The sequence below is a fragment of the Ricinus communis genome, chromosome 6, assembly GCF_019578655.1.
Source record: "Ricinus communis isolate WT05 ecotype wild-type chromosome 6, ASM1957865v1, whole genome shotgun sequence".
Taxonomy (NCBI): Eukaryota; Viridiplantae; Streptophyta; class Magnoliopsida; order Malpighiales; family Euphorbiaceae; genus Ricinus; species Ricinus communis.
The window spans coordinates 18,585,794-18,600,672 of NC_063261.1; the positions used below are offsets into that span (position 1 = coordinate 18,585,794).

The 14,879-nt window shown below is 34.7% G+C and overlaps 2 protein-coding genes across 2 annotated transcripts; one reads left to right on the plus strand and one right to left on the minus strand.

Annotated features, from left to right (window-relative positions):
- Positions 1-2,011: 2,011 nt before the first annotated feature.
- Positions 2,012-2,455, minus strand: LOC8279183 (glycine-rich cell wall structural protein 2). The gene has a single exon (XM_002518268.1). It carries the CDS (start codon positions 2,453-2,455, stop codon positions 2,012-2,014), a length of 444 nt encoding a protein of 147 aa, XP_002518314.1.
- A 984-nt stretch (positions 2,456-3,439) lies between these two features.
- Positions 3,440-4,084, plus strand: LOC112534741 (protein tonB2). Its single transcript, XM_025157194.2, has 2 exons — positions 3,440-3,610; positions 3,833-4,084. The coding sequence occupies exons 1-2, from the start codon at positions 3,440-3,442 to the stop codon at positions 3,935-3,937; spliced, it is 276 nt and encodes a 91-aa protein (XP_025012962.1). The 3' UTR covers positions 3,938-4,084.
- Positions 4,085-14,879: the final 10,795 nt, after the last annotated feature.

Consider the following 14,879-nt stretch of genomic DNA (forward strand, 5'->3'; position numbering starts at 1 on the left):
ACAACATTAACATTTTAAGCCCTCCTTTCGTGAAAATTTAAATTTTTGAGAGTTTTAAAATCATAATTCTTAAAAATTTAAAAATATTATTATTATCAAATAGATGGGTTTTAATTTCATATCTGAAATTCTATTATTTTTTTATATTAGAAATTACATACAAGTTTTATAACAAATTAAAATGATTTACATATTTTAATATTACGAAACATGCTAATATAATTTTTCAGCTTTATTATTAAATTTTATTTTTAAAAAATAATAAATATTTATATTAAAATCAAAATTGAAGTAAAAATTAAAAATTTAATATAAAAAAAAAGATAAATAGATTTTTTTAAAATGAAAATGTCTTATTATTGAAAAATATTAATCAACTAAAAAGTTATTTTGACTATATAACTTTAAATCTTATCTTTTGAATTTAGAGTAATATTTAAAAAGTATAAGGCTAAGAATTTTTTAGAAATTATTTTTTTTTATATATCTAGACTTATTTTTTCAAATTAAAATTCTTCAAAGTTTATATTTCAACTTTTAACCATCTAAAAAATAGAAGAATTTTATAAATTCTTACAATTCTTAATTTTATTATTATTTCTCATTAAAAGAACAGACCTTAACAGAAAGGAGAGAAGTTTAGTAGCTTAATCAACAAAAAATGATAAAACTTCACACACATTAATGGAGTATGATGCACATATATGCGCTTAATAAATGCTAAAAAAAGGACTTGGTTATAACAAAATTGAGAGCTTAAGGATCTAGTTAGACAAAAATAAAATTAAAGAGTCCAATTACAAAAATAAGCAAAGTTTGAGTGCCCGATTATGCTTTTTGCCAAAGAAAAAAAGAATCATAAACACCAATAACACCTAAAGAAAGAGAGTTGCAAAGACACACAAAATAGTATTTGCAAATTCCAAAGTAAAAAAGAAATTTTGAAATTATAAATTGATTACTAAATGTCCTCCTTACAAACCACTTTTTTGGGTTTTTGAGTAGTACTTTGGCATATCTTATTTATAAATTACCATTTGCAGTATCAAAATGTCTGAATCCTAAAGAGTAATTAGGGGCTTTTTAGAGATTATAATTTAGCAGAAATTTAATTACTAAAATTTTTCTTTTTATTTAATATTTAATTTTATCAGTAAAATGATAATAATTAGAAATAAAATAAATTAATATTTTATCATATTATATAAATAAAATTAATAAGATAAAATAATAATATAATAAGATAAGATATAATATATAATATATATTTTCTAAAATTATATATACTAATATTACTGTAGAGAAAAATATATTTTTAAAATGAAATTTAAAAAAATTATAAATTATTATAATAGAGAATTTATTTCTATTTAAAATTAGTTCAAATTGGAGTTAAAATCTTTTATGACTATATATAAAATACCACTATGTCGAAAAGCTGTATTATTAGTTTATATATCATTTTTTTATAACAAAATTTCTTCATTATATTTGTTTAAGAAAAGAAAACCATAAAAATTCAAGCAAGATGATTTAATCTTCAATTAATTCAAGAGTAAGGCAAATTCTCATTGAGGATGTTCATCAAATATAAGTGTTAGCAAATAAATTACTTCAATAAGATTCAAAGACTCAATTGTTTTGTCCCAAAATTCATAAACACAAGAATGTTGGAGACAATTAAGTGGTGAAATTGGCAATATGAACACTATTAACCAAATCAAAATGGCCAACTTGAATAGTAGAAAAATGAATTAAACAAAGCTAAAACACATCATGCCTATGTAAAGATGTACTCTTGTTACAAAGTAAATGAAGTTAGCTAGAGTTAACTAGCTTGTTGATTAGTTGGGGTTTTTACTAACACATCTTTTCTTTCTTTAATTTACATATTACAGGAACAAATGCCTAAATTCTTTATTGCTTGAAAACAATGGGAAATAATAATCATAAATCCTATCTTCAGGAATTTTGAACAGAATATATGGACACTGCCTGTACTGTACATCCCTTAAGCCATCAGGAAAATGGCTAACATAAAAGTTAGAGATGCAATCAATCCATGATTGGATTCAGTACCCAATCTTACTGAACTTGAGCTTGGAGTATTCCTCGCAGCTCCACCACCACCTCCTCCAGCAGTACTTCCACCACTTCCTACGACAACACCCGTACCCGTTGTCGTAGTGGTACCGGTAGTAGGGGTATTTCTACTGCCACTACCACCACCAGTTTTACCACCTTTACCACCCCCTCCACCTCCGCCTCTACCTCCGCCTCCCCCTCCAGTTTTACCACCCCCTCCACCTCCGCCTCCGCCACCTCTGCCTCCGCCTCCTCCACCGCCACCACCCCTTTGAGCTTCTGCTGATGTTACCAAGAAAGCTACGACAACAACCACAAGAACCGTAATTGCAATGTTTCTTGCTGAGAATTTCTTGGCCTTCATCTTCATTTTTGTTCACGTACAAAATCAAGAAACTAGTAATATCAATCCAAGCAAGCGTATATCTTCTTTATACTGTGTTTCTTTCTATCGGTTTGAGACAAGAACAATACAATGCAGAACCCGATCGTTACACTGCTATATATAGAAGATCAAATAAAGAGACTCGATCAAAGTCAAGAAAATGTTTTGAAGATTAGCCGCGTAAATCATTTCGGCACAATCACTTAAACAATGGACCATTGACTTTACTGATTTCGTCGATATATTGAAGAACAAACATGTTTTTCCTACCTTCCCACTTAGGTAGGAACACGTGGCTGCTTCATCCTGTGTGCTACGTAAATTTCAGATGATGGAAGTTGTCAACGTGGTTGGGCATATCAGCAATCATTATAACTTGATCCAAGCAAAAGTGACGGCAAAGTTGTGAGAAGAAGGAAACTGTAACAGAATATAACATAGAATTAGAGAACCTCTATAAAAATAGACATACATCCTGTGAAGTATTTATTAAGGATATAATTTCTTAAAATAGTAACTAAACTGTGTATTTAATTTTATTTTGGTTATATAATTTTAATTTAATTTATTTTAATCATTTAATTTTAATTCAGATTGTCCTTACCAATAAAAAAATTGATATGTTATATTTTTTTTTTAATTGGCTGTTTTTGTTAGGTGTCAATTTTTTATTTGCAAAGTAAAAAAATTGATATAAGATTAAAATTGAATAACTAAAATGAAATTAAATATAAAATTAATCGAATATTTATATATTTTTTTAAATTTTTGTCGCTGACTATTAAAATATTTTATGAAAAGATATATACAATAAAAAAGATCAGTTGGGGAACATGAGCTGTATATGCAACACTCCAACTCATCCATTTATTGTTGAAAACAAGAAGAAACAGTAATCAATAAGCTTCAGGAAATTTGAACAGAATATATGAACATAGCTGCACATACATCCTTCAGACAATCAAGAAAATGACTAACATTAAAGTTGTACATTCAATCCATCCGCGATTGGAACCAGCACCCCATCTTATTGAACCCCAAGTTGGAGTACCTCGCGCAACCCCACCTCCACCAGTTCCTGGGACAACACCGCCACCGCCTACACCTCTACCGGTTGTCGGAGTGGTGCCGGTAGTAGGGGTACTGCCACCTCCACTTCACCACCACCTCTTTGAGCTTCTACTGATGTTACCATGAAAGTTATTAATACAACCACAATAACTATCATCGCAATATTGTTTCTTGCTGAGAATTTTCTCGCCTTCATGTTCAAGTTTTCAGGTATAAAATCAAGAAACAGTTATTAATAATCCAAGATAACCTGTATCTTTTTTTTGTTTTTCTTTTCCTTTTTCTCTATAGGTTCGAGACAAGAACAAGATAAAACCTGATGATCCTGTAAAGAGACGGAATAAAGAGACTCAATCGCGGCCAAGAAAGACGTGCAAGCGCGTGATATTGGCTTAAAGGGCCATTTTGCTCCCTGAACTTGCCAACGAATGATCAATTTACTCATATTTTGAACAATTGGCCAATTTAGTCATGAGCTAATTGACCTATTTTTCTAGCTGAGAGACAGGCGTGTAGATTTGACATATTAAAAAACAAATAAAAGTAAGAATAATTTTAAATAAGAAATAAATAAAATGTAACGGTAATGAAATTTGGCTATAAAAATGGGTAGATCGGCCCAAAAGTGGCAAACTCGTATTTGAATTAGCTAATTATTAAAAATATGGGTAAATTGAATATTGATACCAAATTCAAGAGGCAAATTGCCCCTTTAAATTGGGTATTCAAGTGGCAAACTCGTATTTAGAATTTTCAAAGAAGAATTATAAATAATATATCTCTTAAAGCTTGACCTATTATACATTTTCGTGTTTGTATTTCAAAAATTTATATATTTTTGTATTTGCACATTTAGGTCAATAATAGATGCATATCAAATTATTTGAGTAAAGTTTCAGGATCGAGTTCTATTTTTCCTCATTTTATAACTAAACAAAGACTATTTTCTTTCTTCACCTAAAATTACATTGATTTATATATTAGTATAAAATTATAAAAAGTGATAATATAAGTATTAACTCAATACAACTATCTTACGAAATAATTGCTGACTTTTTATTTTATATTAAATTGGTTCATAATATTTACATTGTAAAACACTTTTAATTTCTGATAGAAAAAATACATCAATTCTTTGACCAACCTTATATGCTTTAACCTAATAAGATGATTAATGAAATAATTATTTATGGGGCAAATTACAAAGCAGGGATGAAATTCATGACAGGTTTACAAGTTATACCATTAGTATGCTTTTCTTTTTACAGGAATTGCATGCTCCACTATCAGTAGCAAGTAATGAGTCTAAAGAAAGGGTCTTAAGCTATAAATTTCCATGTTGTACCTTCCCTTTGATCCATTACTTCTTCCTTTTCACTTTCAAAGGAATAAAATACCTTACTTCCTTTCCTTAATTAACCTCCTTTCTACTTGTTTTTTTTTTCTGAACTGATTCTTCCTTCTGATCAAAGTAAGCTTGATGCATTCTATAGATTTTTCTATATATTTCACACCCATCATCAGCAACCCTGATTATTTCCAATCACAAGCTATTGTTACTTACTTTCATTTCAAAATTGGTCACTGAAATGGCTGAAGAAGTTTTATATGGTGTTGCAGAAGAACTGATCATAAAGGTGGGATCATATGCTTTTCATGAAATTCAATTGATGCTTGGTGTCAAAAATGATCTAAAGAAGTTTCAAGATTCTCTATCAATTGTCAAAGGTGTGCTTCTGGATGCTGATGAGGAGAAGCGAGAGAAAAGAAAAAAAACCTGAATTTACTGAAAAAGGAACACCTTCAGTTCTTGAAGCTAGGTTGGAGCATAATAGCTGAAAATTGGCGAAGTCGTGACTTTCCTAGAGCATGTTGAGTACGAGCTGATGAAAATTGGGGGTTTAGTAGGACAAGTACAGTTGAAGAAAGTGAAGTGTTGTTAGAAAACCTGCAACCTCATCCAAACTTACAGGATTTGCATGTGGAAGATTACCCAGGTGCGAGATTTGCAAACTGGCTGCCTTACATTGCAAATCTAGTAGAAATTAGATTAAATTCCTGTCGAAATCTGAAGCAACTACCACCCTTGAACCGACTCCTTTCTCTAAAAACCGTAGTCCTCTATTGGTAGAAGCTCTAGAATGTGTATCAGATGAGGTTGCATTGCCTCTACGATATTCTCCCCATCGCTACAAGAGATTAATGTCTCTAGTTGCCCTAATTTGAAGGGTTGGTGGAGGATGAATCTGGTAGAGTTGTGCCCATTTCCTAGTCTTTCACGATTGTGTATCAGATATTGGTCAAAAGTTGACATCCCTACCTATTGACGGAAATGGAATGCGTCAACTGACCTCTTTAAAGGAGTTGGAAATTAGTCACTACCCCAAATTATCTGAAAGATTTGGAAAGGAAAAGGGTGCGGATTGGGCCAACATTTCTCACATCCCAAACATCACCATCGATGGATCATAATGATCTTCCACTCCTGCACTACCTAAGTATCTCACAGGTTTGTCAATCTGGGTCTTCACTTTGTATTACGTGTTCTTATTTGCTATACGAGTTTATGAAATTTTTTAAAAATATTTTCCATGTCACATTGTCTAGCTAGATATGAACTGGTGCCATGAAATGGAAAGGTCGGCCCGAGAGTATGGCATTTCAATTTTTGATATACTCTCAAGCCCAATTCATAAAGAAATTTGTAATAAAAAAAAAAAAAACTGTTAGCTAAATAATTTATGATATATGATTTAGTGTATCATAGATGGATGACGTTTTTATATCCTCAAATAATAGCTCTCATTGGCCAAGTTCTTTCTTTATCAAAATAAATTAACCGATAGAAGAGGCAAGAACTAAGATTCAATTTGTCCTTTAAATTTTGTGGCAAGGGTCAATTTGATCATTTTTAATTTTTACGGTCAATTTGACCTCTAAACTTTTTGAGTAGGTTTAATATAGTCATTGTTTAAGAGAGTGAAATGCACACGCTATAAAGTCCAATTTGACCACTCAACTTTTAATATAGGTTTAGTTTGGCTACTCAACTTTTTGTATGGCTCAATTTGACCCTAAAAAATAATTTGAATTGTAGTTAATTTAAATATATAATTACATTTATATATTAGTTTTTTTATATATCTTAAATGTTGAATTAGTTGGTGGAAGTCATGTGAAAGCTGATAAGGTGGTGACAATGGTGGTGTTAGATTGTAAAATTTCATATATACTTTTATTTTGTATCGATAATATTGGTAACTTTTTACTGATTTATGGAAAGATAATGATAACGGTAATAAGTTGATTTTGATATTTTATTAATTTATGGTAATTTTAAAAAATTATATTTATTTTTTAAATTTTTATCTTAGAAAAAGAATAAAATTTAATTTGGTCTTTGATTTTGATATTTATTTTTTGCAGTCAGACTCAATTTGATTATGTTTCATGCTTTTGTGTTATAGCAAGTACGACAAACTCGCTTAAAAAAAGGTTAAATTGAAACTACTCGAAAAGTTCAGAAGTTAAATTGGCTTTAAAAATTAAAAAAGGTCAAATTGAACTTAACTACAAAATATGAGAGTCAAATTTAACCTTATTCCAAAAAGAAAAGCTCAAAAAAATGGACGAATAAATCGTGTATAAATGGAAGTAGAGTAAGACAACGACATAATCAAGAAAATTGAGAGAAAGCAAGATGGAGAAAATCGTAAAGAGATTTCAACAAATGATTGTTTCCATTTACACCTATTTATTTGCTTGTTTAATTACAAACACATTTTATTCAATTTTACACGTCTAAATATATAAACTTTTGGAAAAATTCCAGGGGTTAAGAAGATATTTAGAAAATACAAAATATGCAAAAAAACATTATAAGGGTTAAAAATAAGTTTTACATAAATTGTAGAATAATTAAAAGTTTACAAGGGACAAAAATATAAATTTATAAAACTATGAGGATAAATTAATATTTCTTTTATAATAATACCAATTGCGTCATTATTTTTATGATTTTTTAAGTGTGTGTGAGTTACGTACATATTAATTATATGTTATGAATTTAGCAAATAACGATATTTGATAGATAAATTGTGAACATAGAGTGCTAATTGATTATTTCATATAAATACAAATGTTTAATGTTTAATGATGTATTTTGCCAATATAATATTTGAAAAAATTGATGATTTATTGAATGTCAGCAAGAGTTAATAGAGGGGACGGTGACCTTTACTCCACTCTCTGAATTGAAGATTTTGAGTCTCAAAAACATTCAAGATCTGAAATCTCTGCCTGAGAAGTGGCTGCAAAGCCTCACATCACTTCAACAACTAGACATCTTGAATTGTCCTAATTTGCTACACCTACCACCAATGAGCCGGCTCCCGTTCCTAGAGACCCTTTCTCTCTCAAAATTAAAAGAGAAATGCATAAGGACAATTGTGTTTCAGTTATAGTTTTCCAGGTCAATGAGCTATATGCTTGTGATGCTGAATCTGCATTGCTCAATTGTAGAAGCATTGGATCATGGGCTTAAGCATTTGAGGTAGATGAAAATGTCGTCTTTCATGTTTGCTTCCTTTATTGTAGTTTTGGTACATTGCATTCTGATGTAGGGAGAAATGTCCTGTTTTTCTAATGTTAACAGCATTGTCAAACAAATCGAGGTAAGTAAGAAATGTCATGTTTCCAAAAGAAGCAGGAAGTTCTCCATGTAACTTATTCAGAGCAAAATCAAGAACTTCTATCCTTTCCCAGTTTCGTCTAGGGAGCAACTTGCAGTGAGATTGTCATTATTCTGAAGCTTCAGTGACTGCAAATTTTGCATGTCACCGAGACCAAGAGGAATCCTTCCATACAACGTGCTGATGCTGAGATCAACGGAGAGAAGACTGCTGATATTTACTAGCCAACTAGGTAACATGGAATTGAACCTGTTAGCACTGGGGTCTAAGACAGTAAGAGAAGTGAAGTTGACAGAAGTGAGCATGGAGGTGAAGCTTGACAAACCACAATCAGACAAATGTAGTTCATTTAAATGTGGAAGCTTATTGAATGCCTCAGCCCATCCTAATCCTATCATTGTAAGGTTTGATCCGGTCATTGCAATATATTTTAATGAGATGAGGTCAGTCACCCATTCAAGGTTGTAAGCAGTTAGAGGCAGAAAGTTGGAAGAAACATCAAGAAACTGCAACCTAGAGAGGTTTCCAAGATTTGGAGAGATAACACCTCTAAACCCAGAATTTGATAAGTTCAGATATTGTAAATTCTCCAAAGTTGACAGGAAATCAGGTATTGTGCCATTGAATGTGTTGAAACTCAAGTCCAGATATCTCAAGGACTTAAGTTTTGTCAGTAAAGGTCTAATCTCTCCACTCAAGTTCCAAAATCCATAACTGCCAGAAGAAACATAACCTGATGGATATGGGTTATGGAGATCAACCACAGTAGCAGCTCCGGTAATATTGTCACAAACAACTCATTTACGGAGATGTTTTGCATACTGTGCCATGTTCCCAAAAGATTATGAATTTGATAGACGAAAGTTGATTCATTTATGGATGGCACAAGGTTACATTGCACCTTCAAGTAGCAATGAATGTCTAGAGGAAATCGGTGAGTAATACTTCGACGAATTAGTGTATAGGTGCTTCTTCCAATTCTCAAAATATGAGATGCTAAATGAACATTTTGATGGATATTTTGGGGAGAATTATTATAAAATGCATGACCTTATTCATGATTTAGCAAAAAGCATAGCAAAGGATAGTTGCATAGTGGTAGGAGAGAGAGAGTTGAAGAAAGTTTCTGAAAATGTCCATCATGTATACTATCCTCCTAATTTTTCTCCTAAAGAATTTCAGGGACTGGTTCAAGCTATAAAGGTATGAGGACAATGTATGGGTTCATTGATAAGAAGTGTTTAGATACCAACGCATACAGGACAATGTATGGGTTCATTGATAAGAAGTGTTTAGATACCAACGCATACGTGCTTTTTATTGGCCTGCAATAGGAGGGGAATTCAGAAGTAGTAGTATAGGAAAGTTGAAGCACTTGAGATACCTTGACTTCTCATATAATGCGTACTTGAGAACGTTGCCCTGTCAAAATTAACAAATGAATTGCCGAGCATAAAAAAAAAAAAAAAACGTTTTCATTCATAGTTTGATGCAGTAATAAATACCACATCTAATTACATACAAGCTGTCTCCTAATTACTCGGTCCACTATGCTTAACTACGGCTGCAAATGGCCTAACAGCTTTGACAAACTTAGCCTAAATGACAGCAAATTAAAAGATAGGAAATACAGGACTGACTCGATCAACATGTCATATACATGACTTAGGAAATTATAAATAAATATAAACCTAACAAATTCTCCCCTAAACTCAACATATTTAAGTTGAGTTTAAACACCAGCAACTCCCACAGCTTTCTCATTCTTCATGACTCCAAGCTGAGTTCTGAGCTGTTCAAAAACTTCAAGCCCCAACGCCTTGGTCATAATATCAGCTATTTGCACCTTGGTACCATAGTAGGCCAACTCCACAACTCCATCTTTGATCAAATCCCTGACAAAATGGAACTGAACGTCGATGTGCTTACTCCGTCCATGCAGTATAGGGTTTTTGGACAATTTAATGGTGGAATTATTGTCACAGAACACAGTAGTTGTCCCTGCAACACTCTCACCCCATCCCACCTGCTCAAGGACTCGCTTTAGCCATATATACTGTGTAGCACATGAAGCAGCGGCAACAAACTTGGCTTCGGTTGTTGACAAAGTTACAACCGGCTGTTTCTTGGACGCCCATGAAATTGCTCCTCCCGCCAAGAAAAACACATAACCCTCGGTGCTCTTCCTATCATCTTTGTCCCCGGCAAAGTCACTATCAATATATCCAATTAGGCGCCCCTGCCCCTTTCTGTGATACTGTATGCCTCCGCGGTCCCCTTTATGTACCTTAGCACAAGTTTTGCAGACATCATGTGTAGCCTTGTAGGTTTTGCCATATACTTGCTCAAGAGACACACCACAAACATGATGTCCGGTCTGGTCGCCGTGAGAAATAACAGGCTGCCTATCAACCGTTTGTATTGAGTTTCATCCACAGGCACTCCATTTCCCTCAATACTCAGCTTTGTCCCTGGCACAATAGGATTTCTCATCGGGTTACTGTCTAGCATTCCAAATTTATTAAGGAGCTCATTCGTGTACTTCCTCTGACATATGAAAACTCCTTGATCACCTTGACTGACTCCTACACCCAAAAAATACTTCATTTGGCCTAAGTCAGACATTTCAAACTTGGATTGCATAGATGCCTTAAATTCCCTCACAAACCTTTCACTGCTATTTGTAAACATGATGTCATCCGCGTACAGACTCACAAAAAGTACATCTGATTCGTGGGCATAAATAAACAGAGTGTGTTCATATGAACGTCTGGTGAAGCCTTCACTCAAGAAGTAATTTTCTATCTTACTAAACCAGGCTCTCGGCGCTTGTTTCAAGCCATAAAGCGCCTTCTTGAGCTTATATACTTTATGCTCTTCTCCTTGAACCACGAAGCCTGGGGGTTGTACAACAAAGACTTCCTCTGAGAGCTCTCCATGGAGGAAAGCACTTTTCACATCAAGCTGATGAATTTTCCATCCATGGTGCCTAGTAAGAGCCAATAAAGATCTGATCGTATCCTACTTGGCTACCGGGGCGAAGACTTCATTATAGTCTATGCCATATTTTTTAGCATAACCCTTCACTACTAGTCTAGCCTTATACTTGTCTACTTTCCAATGTTCATTGAGTTTAGTTTTATAAACCCACTTCACTCTAATTGGGCTGACTTGAGATGGCAAGCACACAAACTCCCATGTGTCATTTCTGTTGATTGCTTCCATCTCAACCTCCATGGCTTTCCTCCACTTCTCCTCTTGTCTGGCCTTCTCATAACTACTTGGATCGGCTCTATCTACAGATAATGCAAGCTGTTCACAGAAGTTGCCTATCACATATTCATCATGCCATGCCGGTCTATTTCTGATCCTTGGCCCCAGCTCAGCTTGTGGAGTATTTTCAGCCTCAGCTTCCTCTTCCTCTTTTGTTTTTGCTTGTGTACTCTCAGACGAAATAAATTCATTGCCATCATCAACTGCAATTACAGTATTCTGGTCTTCTGTTGCAATTACTGTACTTTTAGATTCTGCTTCATCCTCCGATTCCCAAACTTCCTCTTCATTGCCATTCCATCTGAGTTATGTAGACTCACCCACACTTTCATTGCAGTCTTACCACCCCTTAGATTCATCGAATACAGCATCCCTACTCACCACAATCTTTTTTGTTTGAAGATTATATAATATGTATGCCTTGGATTCTGGTGACACTCCCAAGAAAATGCACTTAGTACTTTTGTCATCCAACTTCTTGCATTGTTGGTCAGCTACATGAGCATAACATAGGCTTCCAAAAACTTTGAGATGATCCACAGATGGCGGTGAACCACTCCAAAGTTCTTGAGGGGTTTTATCTGCATTGATCGAGGTTGGACATCTATTCAAGATGTGAGTAGCCTAAGCCACTACTTCTGGCCACATTTTGCTTGGTACTTACTCTCCTTCAACATACACCTAACCATATTTATAATAGTTTGATTTCTTCGTTCAGCTACTCCGTTCTACTGTGGAGTGAAAGCTGCCGTCAACTGCCTTTTGATGCCGACTTTGTCACAAAACTCCTTGAATTCGGTAGACAAGAACTCGCCTCCCCTATCCGTCCTTAAACAAGCTATCTCCTTTCCTGATTCCTTTTCAATGAACACCTTGAATTTTTGAAATACCCCAAAAGCCTCGGATTTTGCCATAAGAAAGTAATTCCATAACTTCCTGTTGTAGTCATCTGTCAACGTAAACAGGTATCTCTTGCCCCCCATTAGAATCTAGTGTTATAGGTCCGCACAAATCTGCATGGATCAACTGCAATTTCTCTATTGTTCGCCACGAGCTTTTTTGTGCAAATGGTCTCCTATGTTGCTTTCCAAGAAGATAGATAGAGCACACATCAGAGTTACTGCTTCCCTTCAACTGTGGCAGCCCTTGAACCATGGATTTCTGGTGGAGCTTGATTAAACCTTGGTAGTTCAAATGCCCAAAGCGTTTGTGCCAGAGCTCGAGGTTCTCCTTTTCAGCCTTTGAGACCATCAAACACTGCCCTTGCTCAGTCACCTTACTGCCTAATGACAAAGCTTGAAGAACAAACATCCTGTTTGCTTTCACAGATGTTTCAAACAGCAAGCCTTTTCTTTCATGGAACACTTTGCAAGTTCCCTGCTTGATCAAAAAAATTAGAGATTTTTCTTGCATTTGTCCCATGCTCAATAGGTTATTCTGTAATCTAGGGACATAATAGACATCCTGTATCATAGCAACAGTACCATCAATCTTCACCTTTATGCTTCCTTTACCAAGAACCTCTAATTTCATGCCATTTCCTAACTTGACATTTCAAGCAAAGGCATTGTCAAGCTGTGTAAACCAGTGTTTACTGCCTATCATATGGTTGCTACAACCCGAGTCCAAGAACCACAAGCCCTCATACTACTCATCTGAGTTCTCCAAAGCCATTAACAACAGATCTTCACTGAATTCACTTGTATAATGCGCCTGTTGAGTCCACTCAGGGCATTCGTTCTTGTAATGGCCTAATTTATGGCAATGGAAACACTCAATTGTTTCCCTGCTTCTTGAACTACTGCATCCTCTACCTCTTCCCTAATAATTACCACGGCCTCTGCTTCTTCCTCTACTATACCCAACTCCAACCCTTAGAGCTTGATCATCTGCAACTGTTTTACTGACCAACTTCTGTTCGTGCACCAGTAAAGAGCTTTGTAGCTCATCAACAGTCAATTCATCCAGATTCTTAGACTCTTCTATCGAACACACCACATAATTAAACTTGTTCGTTAGAGTCCTAAGTATTTTCTCAACAATTTTTACCTCTTCAACCAGTTATCCACAATTTCTCATGGAATTATAAACGATCATGACTCTGCCAAAGTAGTTGTTAATCGTCTCTCCTTCCTTCATCTCCAACACCTCAAACTCTCTCCTTAAAGCCTGAAGTTGAGCTCTCTTAATCCTGGCGCTGCCTTGGAATTTAGTTTTCATGATTCCCAAAGTTCCTTGGCAGTTCCCTTCTTTGTAATTGTCTTAATGATAGTTTTATTTATGCTACTAAATAGATAATTCTTAGCCTTAAAATCCTTTAACCTTATTTCCTCCAAAGCTTTAGTTTGTTCTGCAGTTGGTGTTGATCCTACAGCTGGTTCTGTGAAGCCCTCATCTACTACTTTCCAATACTCCTTGGAACGCAGCAAGTTCTCTATCAAGAGACTCCAACGGTCATAGTCTCCATCATAGGTCGGAATGCAAGCCTTCGCAAAACTTACATCACCCATTCTCAATTCTTCTGGAACACACTCACTTTTTGTAATCGTCTCTCGGTTCTCTCTGTGTTTACCCTACCCAGAGATCCTCCCTTGATTACTCTCTTTGTATTTCCCGTCCCAATCACCAGATTGCTGTAAGTGTTTGTAACCAGGCTCTGATACCATTTGTCAAAATTAACAAATGAATTGTCGAGCACAAAAAAAAGAACGTTTTCATTCATAGTTTGATGCAGTAATATATACCACATCTAATTACACACAAACTGCCTCCTAATTACTCGATCCACTATGCTTAACTACAGCTGCAAATGGGCTAACAGCTTTGACAAACTTAGCCTAAATGACAGCAAATTAAAAGACAGGAAATATAGGACTAACTCGATCAACATGTCATATACATGACTTAGGGAATTATAAATAAATATAAACCTAACATCCCCAACTCGATAACCAATTTATATAACTTGCAAACTTTGATACTCACAGGCTGCAACGAACTTCGAGAATTGCCGAGGGATATGCAGAATTTGGTTAGCCTTAGGTGACTCATGGTTAATGGTTGCCAGAGCCTACGTTTCATGCCGATTGGATTGGGGAAATTAAGTTGCTTGCATAAGTTATCAAATTTCATAGTCCCTTGGAAAAAAGATCTTCAAGTGCCACATTGAATGAACTGGAACACTTAAACCAACTTGAAGGCACCATTGTCATTATGGGGCTAGAAAATGGAGAAAATGTGGAGTTAGAGTCTAAAAAGGTGAATATAACGGGAAAGAAACACCTTCAAGGTTTGAAGCTAGATTTCAGAGATTGGGTACCAGTTGGAAAAAGCCAGTTATTGTTAGAAAACCTGAGACCACATCCGAACTTACA

Bases quoted from the DNA above. Each gene is read 5' to 3' on its own strand.
- LOC8279183 (XM_002518268.1), bottom strand. From the start codon at position 2,455: ATGAAGATGAAGGCCAAGAAATTCTCAGCAAGAAACATTGCAATTACG.
- LOC112534741 (XM_025157194.2), top strand. From the start codon at position 3,440: ATGACTAACATTAAAGTTGTACATTCAATCCATCCGCGATTGGAACCA. The intron at 3,611-3,832 runs GTACTGCCACCT...TTTTCTCTATAG, and splicing joins GAGTGGTGCCGGTAGTAGGG to GTTCGAGACAAGAACAAGAT.